The sequence below is a fragment of the Ostrea edulis genome, chromosome 3 (assembly GCF_947568905.1).
Source record: "Ostrea edulis chromosome 3, xbOstEdul1.1, whole genome shotgun sequence".
Classification (NCBI taxonomy): domain Eukaryota; kingdom Metazoa; phylum Mollusca; class Bivalvia; order Ostreida; family Ostreidae; genus Ostrea; species Ostrea edulis.
Window position 1 is genome coordinate 79,197,771 of NC_079166.1, and position 17,275 is coordinate 79,215,045.

General features: G+C 32.9%; 1 protein-coding gene across 1 annotated transcript in view; it reads right to left on the bottom strand.

The window, feature by feature from the left end:
- Window positions 1-17,034, bottom strand: part of LOC130052911 (uncharacterized) — a 143,348-nt gene extending 126,314 nt beyond the window's left edge. The window contains exons 1-4 of the mRNA XM_056159123.1: window positions 16,947-17,034; window positions 13,723-13,786; window positions 13,350-13,470; window positions 1,257-1,661 (exon numbers count right to left, since the gene is read on the bottom strand). Of these exons, the coding sequence (XP_056015098.1) occupies window positions 1,257-1,661; window positions 13,350-13,470; window positions 13,723-13,755 (559 nt within the window). The 5' untranslated portion in view covers window positions 13,756-13,786; window positions 16,947-17,034. The remainder of the gene's footprint in view (window positions 1-1,256; window positions 1,662-13,349; window positions 13,471-13,722; window positions 13,787-16,946) is intronic.
- Window positions 17,035-17,275: the final 241 nt, after the last annotated feature.

Below are 17,275 nucleotides of genomic sequence, written 5' to 3' on the forward strand. Positions count from 1 at the left end.
TTTCCCGATAAATAAATGCAATTCAAAAAATATTTTGTTGTTTTTATATTAAAATAAAAACAAATAACTGTTTCCAATGAATTTCATAAAAGTCTACATCGGGGTACATGACTTTAGTGGTTAATGAAATGAAAATTAATATGGAAATCCTTAACTGTTTTGCCTTTTTTCATTACTCTGAATGTTAATTTATTGATTCCAAACAAAAAAATGCTACCTAAACCTCAAAAATCCAGGACTAAGGATCCACCTTAAACCTAAAATGACATTGAAAATTAATTTTTAAAAATTGTTAAAGACAATGATTGTATATCATAAACTTATTTAATATGGGTGTTGTAGAAATGTATCAATTTTGTAAAAATGTCTTATCAGCTAGGACATTATACAAAATATCAGGACATTACACCCAGGGCTTGAAGCTAACTTTTTATGTAACCGATGCGCTCATCCTCATTTATCAATTAGGATATAGAGTGTTAAGGACAGACAGACGTCCCATTCAAAATTACCCAACTCCATCTTTAAGAAAACAGTTTGGAAACTTGTTTACTATCGCTGGATATTTTAATGGAAAAATCTTATTGTCCAGTATATAAATCATTACACAATAGCCTTGCCATACTTGAATACAAAGAACTTAATTAAAATGGTATTTGTTTTGTTCGCTAGTTTTCTGTTTGTTGTTTTGTGTGTGTGTGTGTGTGTGTGTGTTGCGGGGGGGGGGGGGTATATGCTAGTAAGTAAAGTGTGCTATTTGTTTAATGTTGCCTAAGGTGCAATTTATATTTGATTCCACGCAACTAGCCCCCATTCCGTTCTTTTCCCATGTTTCATTTAATTATGAAACAGTTTTGAATGCGATTTGAAATATACTTAGCCTAATCATCATATATTTATTATAATGTGAGGTGTAAATCCTGAAGATGCATCTTAGATTTTAAAGTTGTGGGTCTTTTTACAATATATATTAGATTAATTCAACGTTTGACATATGAATCGTATATAAACATTAAGAAATATATTTAATCATGCGAGTACAAACCATGATTCGCAAGTAACACAATTTAACGTTATTTTCAGAATCCGTACAGTAAGTTAATTTGTGAGTAGCACTCAACGCCATGTATATCATGTTCCAGTTATTTGTAGAATGTACTTTATTCACTTTGAATTAACTAATGAGGAAATACGTACCTCTAATGTGCTTTATTTGAATTTGTTTACTTTGAAATAACTAATGAGTAAACGAGTACCTCTATCAATAAGATCCTCTATCCGTCCCTCCACAACCAGTCTCATCAACGTTATAGGGATGTCCACAGGCTTTTCTGTGACAATATACTCACTGAGAAACTCTATATAGTAACTTAGGGATTCATTTGAAGCGACCTGCATGTAGAAGTCTTTGTCTATGTCACTCAGCAGACAATTTTCTCTGTAAGATTCCATTGTCTCTCTATCTTGCCGAATTTGGAAACATTCACTGTCACTGTCACGTGTCACCAGTCCTTTCTCCTCCAACTCATTCAGTGTCCTCCTGACATCAATGTCACCCATAGTGACGTCATCATCCAAAACGACAGCACCGTCATCATCAACACACAATAACAAGGTGTAGAGAACGACACGCTGGTCCTTTGTTAAATCAGGAAACGGGTCTGTGTGTGTAACAAAGTAAATGTTAATAAATAATAGTATCTATTATAACCCAGTAAATGTTAATAAATAATAGTATCTTTTATAACCCAGTAAAGGTTCATAAATAATAGTATTCATTATAACAAAGTAAATGTTAATAAATAATAGTATCCATTATAACACAGTCAATGTTAATAAATAATAGTATTCATTATAACACAGTAAATGTTAATAAATAATAGTATCTATTATAACCCAGTAAAGGTTCATAAATAATAGTATAACAAAGTAAATGTTAATAAATAATAGTATCTATTATAACTCAGTAAAGGTTCATAAATAATAGTATAACAAAGTAAATGTTAATAAATAATAGTATTCATTATATCAAAGTAAATGTTAATAAATAATAGTACCCACTGTAACAAAATAAATGTTAATAATAATATTATTCATTATAACAAAGTAAATGTTAATAAATAATAGTAATCATTATATTCATAGTAAAATCTGATAGATAATAGTATTCATTATAACAAAGTAAAATTTAATAAATTATAGTACTTATTATAACAAAGTAAATGTTAATAAATACATGTAATAGTATTCATTATAACAAAGTAAATGTTAACAAATAGTAGTATTCATTGTAACACAGTAAACGTTAATGAATAATAGTATTCATTGTAACACATTAAATATTAACAAATAATAGTATTCATTATATCACAGTAAATTTTAATGAATAATAGTATTCAATATATCAAACTAAATGTTGTGATATTATGTATTATAACACAGTAAATGTTAATGAATAATAGTATTCATAATAAAACAGTAACACAGTGTAAAGAACGACACCCGGTTCTTTGTTAAATGACATAATGGATTGGTTAATAATATATCAAAGTATATAATAACTATTTCATTCCTTCAATGAATTGACATTAATGGTTATGTGTCCAGTAATGATGGCATTGTGAAACATGCGAAAGGCTGGGCTTTGTAGCTTTATTCCATTACTGGTCACGATAACTTGATGATTAATTATGGACATTCCCTCCTGTGGTCTAGAATCTGTGGACGTTTCAATATTTAAAACTGAACTGCTTGGCTGAGAAACTCGTCACATCTATCCCTGTTTTGTTCAGGTACTTGTATATACTATTAAGCAGCTCCTGGGGGGTTGCTAATTAATACTAAAATTGGAAATATGTGAATTATTTTTTTTCCGGATTTACCAAAGTCGCCCGTTTTCATTATTTCATATAATTTGTAAGAGTTGTGGAACTTTGTTTACGTGGCGTCATCGTATTCATGAACGGGAATGTTTGCAGATCGGACGCTGCTATTTTTTTCCCTTAGGGAATGTGTTACCTCATAATGAAATAAGTTTTTTTTTTTACCGTTTCCCATCTGTTTCGCATCTGTAAGTCGTTGAAGTACGTCGGAAGATATTGGTTCTGTTTTTCTCTTTTTATTGCCAACTCCCTGGGATTTTATATTTCAGAAATGGTTTTATAGCGGTTTTCTATATCAAAAAAGATGTTTTGCACATTCTAACGTCATGCTAGGTCAAAAGGTTAGAGGGGGAAAAATCTTACATTAAGGTCCTTTGTCAATGTGAAACAACGAACGACGACGGCTGCCACGTAAATGTTGGTGAGCAGCCGTCACGGGCACTGGAAGTTAATGTAAATATATAGTATGTGTACATGTATAAAAAAGGAAGGGTAGGACACTCTCTTTGAGGCAAATTCGGGTTTGGGTTATTGTGGGCGTTTCTCAGTGCGATTAAACCGTAAGTAAGACAGTCTAGCGAAATTCTTAGGCACTTGGAGGTGTAAAAACATCTTTTTCTTCGGTGTAAAAACATCTTTTTCTTCGAATGAACGGCATTGGAACGGAAAGAAACCGTACATATATTGAAAGTAAGGTATATGTGAACGTTTCATCGCGTCAGGCCGTTTGAGAAACGCCCACAATAACCCAAACCCGAATTTGCCTCAAAAAGAGTGTTCTACCCTTCCTTTTTTATACATGTACATACTATATATTTACATTAACTTCCAGTGCCCGTGACGGCTGCTCACCAACATTTTACTGGTGAGACATAGTTTGTTTAAACATGTAAGATGATAAAAATATAACATTCGTAAAAAAATAAAATTTAAAGTTACCACTAAGAGTTGCAGATTAGAATTTTTCTTTCACATTTGTTAAATTTGAGCTGGTAAAGAATAGGTTGTTTATGTCTGCTCGCGCTCGCTACTTTCACTTGCTCTCTAAAATTAACCGAGTGAAGTAGTACACTGCATTGAGAAGTAATAACAGTTCAATAATTTTATTGACAATGTATCTTTTTTGTTTTAAAATGACAAAGTCGTTTGATTTTAAGATTTATCGGCTTACCCACCCCCACCCCCTTTTCTCTCTCTCTTGTGTGGTATGCAGTACTGAGTAGTAACTAAGTTTGAATCTATGAATTAAGTCACCCCTCACACAATTAAGAATTTTGAAGTTTGGGTTGAAGTAAGTTTTAAGAGTTTTGTTTTTGAAGTGTCTATCAGCATGACTGTCGTGCCAATAATTATAATTAGAGCTCCTATCCGGCCGCACGATATTATTTTCCCAATTATAAATTTCTTCTACTTGCCCGTGAAACAGAGTTAGAGATATATTTAATTTGTATGATTTTAAATCTTATAAGCTTCTGACAATTTAAAAAAAAATCAAACGAGATGTCTACACAATTATTAAATTTATCTCTAACTTTGACAAATGACCAGTTCAAAGTTCACTTCTCTATGTAATAACATATGTAGACCTATATATTAAAGCTAGACACTTTATTGCAAATAATAAGGATACTAATTATAAACCAGGCAATTTAGGTGGTGGGTCACCACCCAATACCCAACTGTTAGTCAATCCATTTTCAGCAATCTGATTTAAACCACCGCCTTCTCTTTACGAGTGTAAAGAGAAAGGGGTGTATAATATGATATTACAGCCAGATAGCAACATTTGAATTTGGCCCACACATTCTTTTGTTTTGAGAATGTAGTTTTTCCATAAATTTTACATGTGAAGTTTTATGGTATGAATGCTCGCGAAAATTTAAGCATGAAACAATTAGAGTTGTAGATCTGTTGACATTGACTGCAAATGCAGTCAGAGTCGTTCGTTTCTACTAAAAATGTTTTGTTAAGAAATGTTTTAAATCTATTTTTTGCATGTATTGATCGGGGTTCACCGGGTTTTGTCGTCTTGGAACACGCAATACAAGCGCATACTTTATCTTTTAGCCTACAAATGAGTAATAATTTAGATATCTAGGTGTTACATCATTCATCTATCAACAACCAACACTCACTCTTATAGCAGGGTAGATGCGAATATTTCATTACCATATATCATGAAACAACCTCTCCTAAATGAGTTCGCCAACATTGTAATATAAACGACATATCGATTAATTGATAGGAAACATGCATGTCATACAAATACATATACTGAAGCATGTACATTTTGAAAAATATATTGTTATGAATTGATTTTTAAGTGTATATATTTAAAATTAGTAAAATTGGAATCGGAAATATTCCAGTTCCATGTATACACACTATCTTCTTCAATACAAACTACGTAGAGTCTTATAAAATTCAATATGCTTTACATATGGATATCATTTATTCATTTATCTTGTATAGATAAACACCATCAACGTTGGAAATTGTATTACAGATGAACGTGGGAACCGGTTTACGTTCAATTTGATAGTCTGCACATTTATCAACCATGTAGACATTTTGCTCATTACTGTCTTTCAACATGATTAAAGTGCATACAAAACATTATTATGATTGGTGCACGTGCTCTATCTTTAAAATGGTTTTAAAGGCATAAACAACAGCCAATCTCGCCGATTTCAATAAATCTTGTCCATCGCAGATGACGAAAATGACGTCACAGAACATATTACGTCACTAATTTCCACATGTATCAGTGCATAATTATAATGATAAAACCTAGTGAAACCACATTTTAGGTTTACCCTAATTTTGAGGCGAAGATTAGAGCTTAATGTACTTCGCTCTTTGTTCAAGTCCGAATATCAACAAATTTTACAAACATACATGTCAAAATGCCAGGTTTTGGTATATCTCAATGTATCAAAGGTCAAACTATAAAGGTTCACAAAGAACAAGTTAAACTTAATTTCACAAAGAATTTTGGTAGAATCCTACTCATGCACACCTACATATGTCTCCACTTTGACAGATCCGTCTACTTGCATTTCAAATTGACAAATGAAACAAGAGGCCCACAGGCCTTATCGGTCACCTGAAGACTAGTGAAATCTAGAAAAAAAATCCTGTTCTGAATATCTAAGCTAAATTCTAATGTTCAGGATGAGTATAAAGCAAGATGTGTTTTTAAAACTTCACTGCCCTCAAAAGTGCATATACTGATGAAAGGCTTTAGATAATAAGTGTATTAACATTAAACTATCAAAATATAAGACTAATTTGAAATCCACCATTTTATGTACATCCTGTTCTACTATTCCTAAGTATGCATTTAAATTTCATACAGTATCAGCAAATTTACACATAAATACTATATACTAAGTTTGGGCCCACCCTGGGGTTAAAACCCTCACTCTGGGGAAAATAAAATTTACAATTTTGGTAAAACACTACCTGCTCTATCCATTTAGTTTCAATTTAGTATCAAAAGTACTAAAGAAAATGGTATTTAAGTGTTTTATAGATAAACACTATATCAGAAGTTTGGCCCCGTCCTGGGGTCAGAACCCCTACACCGGGGATCATGAAGTTTACAATTTTGGTAGAGGTCTCCCCACTTTATATCACTATGCATTTAGTTTTTATTATTTATATGTGTGGTTCTTGCGAAGATTTTTCAAAATTGCACTGCCCCTAAGACCCCATGGGTGCAGGAATTCTGAAATTTACAATTTATGTTCCCTTTGTTCCAAATATGTTTCATATCAAATTTGAAAAGACTTGGAATGATAGTGATCAAGAGGAAGTTAAAAATGTCTATTGTTAACACATTTAATAACTGACCATTTTGGCCCCACCCTGATACCAAAACTCCTACCCCAGGAATAATCAAATTTACTGTTTTGTTAAAGGAGTCACAGTTCTTTCTAAATATCTATTTACTTTCAATTTAGTATCAATACCATTAAAGAAGATGTAATTTAAGTGTTTTACACATAAACACTATATAACAAGTTTGGACCCGCCCTGGGGTCAGAATCCCTACCCCGGGGATCATGCAATTTACAATTGGTAGAGGTTTTCCTGCTCTACGTCACTATGCATTTAGTCTTTCTTACACGTGTGTGGTTCTTGAGAAGAAGGTTTTTGAAAATTGGTCAATTTTGGGTAGTTTTTGCCCCGCCCCTAGGGCCCCAGGGGTGCTGGAGTCCTGACATATATAATTTATGCCCCCCTCCCCTGTCCCAATGATGCTTCATACCAAATGTGAACAGAATTGGACTGGTAGTTATTAAGAAGTTAAAAATGTTCAATTGTTAACGCATGACGCATGGCGGACGACGAGCGACGACGGACGAAAATCAATTGCAATAGGTCACCTGAGTTTACTTAGGTGACCTATTAAACTAAAGAAAGTTGCAAATTCAGGGGAAAGCTCATTGACATTAATTTACAACAGTGAGATGAGTAACCAATTCAAAGAAAATAATCCTAATTTTAAGATCTTATCTTAAATTTGATAGATTGTAACAACCAATTAACACTATATACATATATAGTGAAACAGGAAAGAGGTGTCCAAGTTTATAATGGAGAACAGTGTGAAAATGCGCCCCCTCGAGATCAAAAAGGAAGTAAAACAATTAATTTTCAATTATGGATTTGTAAATACTTAATCCAAACAGTAAAGAAAATTCACAATTATAAAATCACAATTAATGATTTATCATTTATTAACCCTATATCAAACAAATATACAATGTACATCACAATGCACTTTAACTCAAATTGGAAAGGGAAACAACTTATGAAAAAAATAAACACGAATGGGTTAAATTTTTAATGAAGTTGTGTTGATATGTGAAAATACATGTACATGTATAATGTGACACATCAAAGAATAACTTAAACGGGAATAGATTATGACAAACGGGATAATTTCAACTTCTCCATCGTCAACATCCCATTTTTATGTAGCAATAGTCCAACATCACCTGCATATGGAGTTTATCTCTCTCATCTGATTCGATGCACAAGAACTTGTTCTGCGTATCATTTGAATAATCAATTATATGTCTTAAGATATTGAATTCAAGGGCAATAATTCGGTTTTCGTTGAATTATTTATCAAGTCCATTATATGATAGAGTTCCTTTAATTTTCACAAATATTTTGTATATTTTTTAAAGAAACAGTTTCATCAAATTGTTATGAATAGTATTACAAATGTATATCGTTTCAACAAGTTTTGAGAAATGCTTAAGGAAAACTGCACTTTTTTGACGTTGACACAGGTATATGTACAAAAAGTTATTAATTATAGATTGAACCTATAATTGTAGAAGGGTGGAATTTAAGCTACATAATTCTATTAAAACAATTTCATTTCTATATTATTTTCATAAAATTATCTAAAGTCATTACAAACCAAATTTTACACTATTAATGACACAAATGTCTCCAGCTTCTGTTCGCATTGTCTTCTAATTTTTTTAACAACCATACATATCATACGACTGTAAAAACGTACATCACACTAATGGTTTTTGATCCACTCTTACAAATAGTTTATGAGGCAATCGGGTGCTCAAAGTATATATTAAGATTTAAGTCATCATGCTTCTGCAATTGTTGGCCAAAGTTTTAAAAATCATAAATGTTCAGATGTTTTGTAATAAATACTTTAGATTTTATATTAATTAAAGCAAAAATAAGTTCAAAATTATGTTTCAAATAAAAGACATTTTCAATGAAACATCTAAGGTAAAACACAAGAGTTAATCAATTTAATATCTCTACATATTTTTATCATAAGAATTTCCTTGAATGTACCTGTATTTACAATTTTGTTTTTCTGAAGATATACGTTTTAAAAATCATAGCCATTCATTCTCTTTATACTCGGGCCTATAATATCAATCTCTTCTCACTCGAGAAACCTACAACGTACGTCGTTGACCAGACTCAGCTTGTTGATAGGTGGATTTCAAAATATGAAATAATTCCCTATACAGCCACTCGGCTCAAAGAGGCGTGGACCTGAGCATGTGTTTACAAACAGATGTAATGTTCAGTGCTAGCAGCAAATAGTACACGTTTAATTGCATAATTTCTGTAAATATTTACTTTAATTGAGTAGGTAAACTGAAAAAACGACCAAACTATCACTAGATATACAATCTAATGTCAACATCCATATTTCACACTATTCAAAAACTCCTACACGCAGACAGAATATCACCGATCATAATATACAGTAGAGGTCAAAACACGGGCTATGCGGACTGATTGTGAGCCTAGAAAGACGTCGGTGTGTTTGAAATTGCAGTTACTGTGTATTCTATAGCACTTGCATGAATCTTTCAAATTCAAAGATACATAAGTGTATACACATGTTCACAATCGGGAAATCAAACGATCGGCACTGGTAGCCAGTGGCGTCAACTGATTTATGTTAGAGTCAAATTGAAGCAAATCAAAAACATCAATTTTCACATTTTAATGCCGAATTACATTAAATATTAATGAAAACCTCAAAATGTTGTTGTTTTCAAGAACATTTGTCATAAGTTTCAAAATGAAACCACACGCTATAGAATTTTCAGGTCTTTTTACTACACTTAATATACATTTTCCTGTGGGTTGCGACCAAATTCTTAAACAGGAAGCGTCAGTGTGTAACAATAGAAATTAGAAAAACGGTACATGTAATGAATAAAATGTTAGTTTAGTTTCCCCTTGTTACATAGAGAGTATCATTCAATTATGCCATTGCCTTTAAGATTGATAAATAAAGTGAAATAACTTTCCATATAAAAAAAATATACATATTTCCCCGTGGGCCGTGACCAAGTTCTTATATCATCTTATTGGGAGTTGATTTTATCAACTCCTCTATGCAGTCACTCGGCTCAAAGCGGTGTGAACTTTATAACGTCTTTGAAACAAATGAAATGTTCAGCGCTAACAGGAAATATTTCGTAAAAGGTTTACGTATTACACGTTTAAATGCATAATATCTGTAAAATTGAGTTTTCTACCCTCGGTTAATTGAAAAACGACCAAAATATCACAAGAAATAAAATCTAATGTTAACAGCGATATTTCACACTATTCAAAAATTCCTATACGCAGACAAAATACATGTGTACCACCGATCATAATATACAGTATATGTAAAAATATGCACGGACCCGCGGACTGAAAGTCTACTCGTTCAAATAGTGTGAATCACATTTATACTGCTTTAGTTACCTGTCAGTTTTATATACTGTTAGTGTTACCTGTCAGTTTATACTGCTGTAGTTACCTGTCAGTTTTATTCTGCTGTAGTTATCTGTCAGTTTTATACTGCTGTACTTACCTGTCAGTTTTATTCTGCTGTAGTTACCTGTCAGTTTTATACTGCTGTAGTTACCTGTCAGCTTTATACTGTTGTAGTTACCTGTGAGTTTTATACTGTTGTAGTTACCTGTCAGTTTTATACTACTGTGGTTACCTGTCAGTTTTATACTGTTGTAGTTACCTTGTCAGTTTTATACTGTTGTAGTTACCTTGTCAGTTTTATACAGCTGTAGTTACCTGTCGGTTTTATACTACTGTAGTTACCTGTCAGTTTTATAAAGCTGTAGTTGCCTGTCAGTTTTATACAGCTGTAGTTACCTGTCGGTTTTATACTACTGTAGTTACCTGTCAGTTTTATAAAGCGGTAGTTGCCTGTCAGTTTTATACTGTTGTAATTACCTGTCAGTTTTATACTGCTCTAGTAACCTGTGAGTTTTATACTACTGTAGTTACCTTGTCAGTTTTATACTGTTGTAGTTACATGTCAGATTTATACTGCTGTAGTTACCTGTCAGTTTTATATTGTTGTAGTTACCTGTCAGTTTTATACTGCTGTACTTACCTGTCAGTTTTATACTCCTGTAGTTATATGTCAGTTTTATATTGGTGTAGTTACCTGTCAGTTTTATACTGCTGTACTTACTTGTCAGTTTTATACTGTTGTAGTTACCTGTCAGTTTTATACTGTTGTAGTTACCTGTCAGTTTTATCATGTTGTAGTTACTTGTCAGTTTTATACTACTATAGTTACCTTGTCAGTTTTATACTGCTAGTGTTACCTGTCAGTATTATACTGTTGCAGTTATCTGTCAGTGTATACTGCTGTATATACATGTCAGTTTTATACTGTTGTTGTTACTTGACAGTAGCTTTTTATACTACCATAGTTACCTGTCAGTTTTTACTGCTGTAGTTACCTGTCAGTTTTATACTGTTGTAGTTATCTGTCAGTTTTATACTACTCTGGTTACCTCTCAGTTTTATACTGTTGTAGCTACCTGTCAGTTTTATACTGCTCTAGTAGCCTGTCAGTTGTATACTACTGTAGTTACCTTGACAGTTTTATACTGTTGTAGATACTTGACAGTAACTTTTTATACTACTGCACTTCCCTCTCAGTTTATACAGCTGTAGTTACCTGTCAGGTTAATACTGCTTTAGTTACCTGTCAGTTTTATACTACTGTAGTTACCTGTCAGTTTTATACTGCTGTACTTACCTGTCAGTTTTATATTGTTGTAGTTACCTTGTCAGTTTTATACTGCTAGTGTTACCTCTCAGTATTATACTGTTGTAGTTATCTGTCAGTGTATACTGCTGTATATACATGTCAGTTTTATACTGTTGTTGTTACTTGACAGTAGCTTTTTATACTACCATAGTTACCTGTCAGTTTTTACTGCTGTAGTTACCTGTCAGTTTTAAACTGTTGTAGTTACTTGTCAGTTTTATACTACTGTAGTTACCTTGTCAGTTTTATACTGCTAGTGTTACCTGTCAGTATTATACTGTTGTAGTTTTCTGTCAGTTTATACAGCTGTAGTTACCTGTCAGTTTTATACTGTTGTTGTTACTTGACAGTAACTTTTTATACTACTGTAGTTACCTGTCAGTTTTTACTGCTGTAGTTACCTGTCAGTTTTATATTATTGTAGTTACCTGTCAGTTTTCTACTGCTGTAGTTACCTGTCAGTGTTTTACTGTTGTAGTTTTCTATCAGTTTTATACTACTGTAGTTATCTTGTCAGTTTATACTGTTGTAGTTACTTGACAGTAACTTTTTATACTACTGCACTTACCTTTCAGTTTATACAGCTGTAGTTACCTGTCAGGTTAATACTGCTTTAGTTACCTGTCAGTTTTATACAGCTGTAGTTACATATCAGTTTTATACTGCTGTAGTTACCTGTCAGTGTTTTACTGTTGTAGTTTTCTTTCAGTTTTATACTACTGTAGTTACCTTGTCAGTTTTATACTGTTGTAGTTACTTGAGAGTAACCTTTTATACTACTGCACTTACCTCTCAGTTTATACAGCTGTAGTTACCTGTCAGGTTAATACTGCTTTAGTTACCTGTCAGTTTTATACAGCTGTAGTTACATATCAGTTTTATACTATTGTAGTTACCTGTCAGGTTTATACTGCTGTAGTTACCTGTCAGGTTTATACTGCTGTGGTTACGTGTCAGTTTTATACTGCTCTAGTTACCTGTCAGTTTTATACTGCTATAGTTACTTGTCAGTTTTATATTGTTGTAATTACCTGTCAGTTATATACTGCAGTAGTTACCTGTCAGTTTTATACTGTTGTTGTACTTGACAGTAACTTTTCATACTACTGTAGTTACCTGTCAGTTTTATATTATTGTAGTTACCTGTCAGTTTTATACTGCTGTAGTTACCTGTCAGTGTTTTACTGTTGTAGTTTTCTGTCAGTTTTATACTACTGTAGTTACCTTGTCAGTTTTATACTGTTGTAGTTACTTGACAGTAACTTTTTATACTACTGCACTTACCTCTCAGTTTATACAGCTGTAGTTACCTGTCAGGTTAATACTGCTTTAGTTACCTGTCAGTTTTATACAGCTGTAGTTACATATCAGTTTTATACTATTGTAGTTACCTGTCAGGTTTATACTGCTGTAGTTACCTGTCAGGTTTATACTGCTGTGGTTACGTGTCAGTTTTATACTGCTCTAGTTAACTGTCAGTTTTATACTGCTCTAGTTACCTGTCAGTTTTATACTGCTATAGTTACTTGTCAGTTTTATATTGTTGTAATTACCTGTCAGTTATATACTGCAGTAGTTACCTGTCAGTTTTATACTGCTATAGTTACTTGTCAGTTTTATATTGTTGTAATTACCTGTCAGTTATATACTGCAGTAGTTACCTGTCAGTTTTATACTGTTGTTGTACTTGACAGTAACTTTTCATACTACTGTAGTTACCTGTAAGTTTTATACGGCTGTGGTTACCTGTTAGTTTTATACTGCTGTAGTTACCTGTCAGCTTTATGCTACTGTAGTTACTTGTCAGTTTTATACTACTGTAGTTACCTGTCAGTTTATACTGCTGTATTTATCTGTTAGGTTTTTATTGTTTTAGTTACCTGAGCTCTTTCTATCCTGGATGGTGGACCCCGTTTGATCTGAGTATCTAAGTTCATTGTCTTCCAGGTCTGTAGATCTGTCATCATCAGCATATATCCTCGGTCGTTTCCTAACAGGGCCCTGCACACATTATACAGTAAATACATGAATATGTTTTAATATATTTTAAGGAGCTTAAATTATTATGATATTTTATATGTGATTTGGCGATGTAAAAGACTATAAGGAATGAGAGAGAGAGAGAGAGAGAGAGAGAGAGAGAGAGAGAGAGAGACTTTGGGATTAGATTACATATCTATTAGTACTTTAATGTTGTAGATACACTACCTTGAATCTACACAATATCATTGTGCATAGTATATACGAACATACCTTTTCGTCGTCCCCTGGGGTTCTCTCTTCCATGATTAGAATACTAAAGTCATCACGTCATTCTCTGAAAAGTTGAAAGGTAGGAATAACAGGCAAATGTGATGATTTGTCATTAGGACTATACTTTTCTGTTCATATTTATGTCCGTCCATCCAACTTCATTTGTGACCCTGAACTACGTGATGGAGGAAATAGGCAAGCTAGTACTCAGTAAGATAAGGAAAACGTAATTTTGAAAAATATCTCTACCTGAAATTAAAATATCTGGCAAGAAATCGTGTGACCGAAGAAGAATTTATCAGATTATTATCCAAACAAGAGGCCCATTGGCCACATCGCTCACCTGAGTTACCTTGGCCCATATCTGAAGATTTTCCATATATATTTGCATGTAAAACCTTAGTCCGTATTGTGGCCTCAACCTACCCCCGGAGGCCATGAATTTACACAAACTTCAATCTGCACTATGTCAGGAAGCTTTCATGTAAATATCAGCTCTTCTGGCTCATTGGTTCTTGAGAAGATGATTTTAAAAGATTTTCTCTATTTATTTTCATGTAAAACTTTGATCCCCTATTGTGGCCCCAACCTACCCCCGGGGCCATGATTTGAACAAACTTGAATCTGCACTATGTCAGGAAGCTTTCATGTAAATATCAGCTCTTCTGGCTCATTGGTTCTTGAGAAGATTTTTAAAGATTTTCCCTATATATTTCTATGTAATATTTTGATCCCCTATCGTGGCCCCAACCTACCCCGGGGGTTATGATTTGAACAAACTTAAATCTGCACTATGTTAGGAAGCTTTCATGAAAATCTCAGTTCCTCTGACCCAGTGGTTCTTGAGAAAAAGATGTTTCAATGACCCGACCCCATTTTGGCATTTTTTGTGATTATCTCCTCTTTGAAGGGGCATGACCCTTTATTTGAACAAACTTAAAAACCCGTTACCCAATGATGCTTTTGGAAAAGCTTGGTTATGATTGGCCCAGTGGTTCTTTAGAAGAAAATTTTACGATGCGGACGACGCCGACGACTCTGTTGACGACAGACAACCGACACATTTTGATCAGAAAAGCTCAACTTGAGCCTTCGGCTCAGGTAAGGTAAAAAGTATCTTTAACGGGAAATTTTAAAGACGAATAATTTTGAAACAAACATTTATGACACCTTGACCCTACTTTAAAGAGGTTCGCATCTGAGATTTGGAGTAATGTCAAGTTTTTGGTAAGAGAATTTTTGATTTTTACATAGATGAAGAATTGGGAAATTAAAAAGAAAAGCAGGGTTTTTAACGCTTGTTATTGAATTTCAGTCTTCAAAACGAAACCTTTTTGCACTTGAAATTTATTTAATTAAACTTTTGCCAATTGGTGTCAACACAACATAAGGAACACAAATCAATCCTTACATAATCATGTCTTCTAACACTACAGATAAACAGCTTAACACTAACAATGGACATAAAAAAATTACATTTTTGCACGTTGTATACAGAAGAAAATTATGATATCAAATTTGAGAGTTTCTTACCCTGGTCAGGGCCTTCACTTCAAACTTAAAATGGAACTAAAAATAGTGAGGGTTAGAAACCAAAATTTTCAATTATTGTTAATTGTCGAAGATACTGAATTTATGTGCAAAATTTCGAGTAGATTTTTTTTTTTTTTTTTTTTGGATTGGTGTTCAGTTTTGGAAAAATAAACCAACCATATTAATAAGTTACACTTTTTGAACTAGTTTAAAATCTCAGCTACTCGTGTCATTCATTATAGATATAAAATAAAGTGTAGGAGTATAAAAATACAAGATAAATACGCAAGATCGCGACTACTTTTTCCGTCTTGGTTTTAAATTTTACTTCCCCCTTTCAAAGTCTCGCAAGAACCAGATCATGCGAGAATTTGGGCATGTTGGTAAATAACACCAGTTCTGCTACTTTTGTCGTGATCGATTCACCCGATTTTAACAATGGTGTACTATCATTGCATTGCAGTAGACTGTAGTAATGATTCAAGAAAGAAACATAATACGCAGAAATATCCACAACTGATATATTTTAATGGAAATATGGTGGATTTTTTCCCACTGCTGTCAGCCAGGAAATTCCCAAAGCTGGCGTTAAAATATATAGCTTCACGAGCTCTATTAAGTTCATTTTTCTTGTATCCAGACGTTTTACACACCTTTCATTTAAAAATGGTTTTAATTGTGGAAAGCACATGGAAGTTAAATCGTCTTCCTATGTCATGTTTTGATTAAACAAAAAATGCCGAAGATCAACACACTTTTCCGGACTTCTTTACAAGAGAGTTCCGCTAACTCGGTATTTACGATCTTGCGTATTGGATGAAACAGAAACTGTAATATTACCCAGATTTAGAACTTTTTGATTAATCAATCCTTCCGCCACAAAATATAGTATCTGCAAAACCCTTTCAAAACTTGAATTTACACCTTTTTTTCAAATGAATAGGGTTCAGTAATAAATGTGCAATATGTTTGCACCGATGGGATCAGTATTGAAGCAAAAAATACTTCGTTTTAGCATCCTGCACAGTTGTGCTTAATAGCTTAGGAACTAACTTCCTTAAATCGATTTGCTCAAAAAAATTGTATAAAAATGCAGTATTTTCGTCAATAATCTAAAAATCTGGTCTCCAATTCCCACTTTTTTTTTTAGTTCCATTTTAAATTTTAAGACAAGACCTTGAAAATTATGTGAAATTTTAGAAATTGTCATTACTCCTAATATGTCCTTTTAAACTTAAATTTGATATCATATTTTTGTTTCGTATTTCAAGTGTAAAAAGGTCATTAAGCATTTCCATTACTAGTATTATTTTTTCTTTAACTGTAGTTTTAAAAGATATGATTATGTATCTATTTTCAATTATTGATTTGTGTTGCTTATGTTGTATTGACACCAACAGACAAATCAAGTTTAATTGAATACGATTTAAGTGCAAAAAGGTAACGTTTATAACATTGTAGCTCAATAACAAGGTTTCCGATATCAGTTTTTCGTTTTAATTTCCTATTGCTCCTTTTATGTGGAAATCAAAAATATACGTCCCAAAACATTACTCCAAATGTCAAGTACGAACCTCTTTAAAACTATTTGGGCATGATAAATTTCAGATTTTGTATCTATACTATATCTTTCTCGCAACAACAACAAAAAACTGGAAAAAGTCACTCTCAAAAAAAAAGTTCGATCATACTTGTAGACAGTGTCACAATCTTAGTTTGAAATTTTTCGAAACCCGTCCAGTGCTTTCCTCTCACAGACTGATATTCACTTTGTCTCCTTTGTTTTATAAATGAAAATAAAAGTATTATAGCATCATATGGAGGAGGAGGAGGGCATTATTTGTGTAATCTTAACAAGCAAACAAAATAACCCCAAAACATCGCATGCGGAGTGGTCTTATATTACTAAATGGGGTCAATATTCATAACTCCAAGCTGATCCTCTGATTCTGCGTGCCAGTGATATATATTACAACTAAACAACGCTGTATCCTCAATTAGTGTCAGTGATAGATATTAC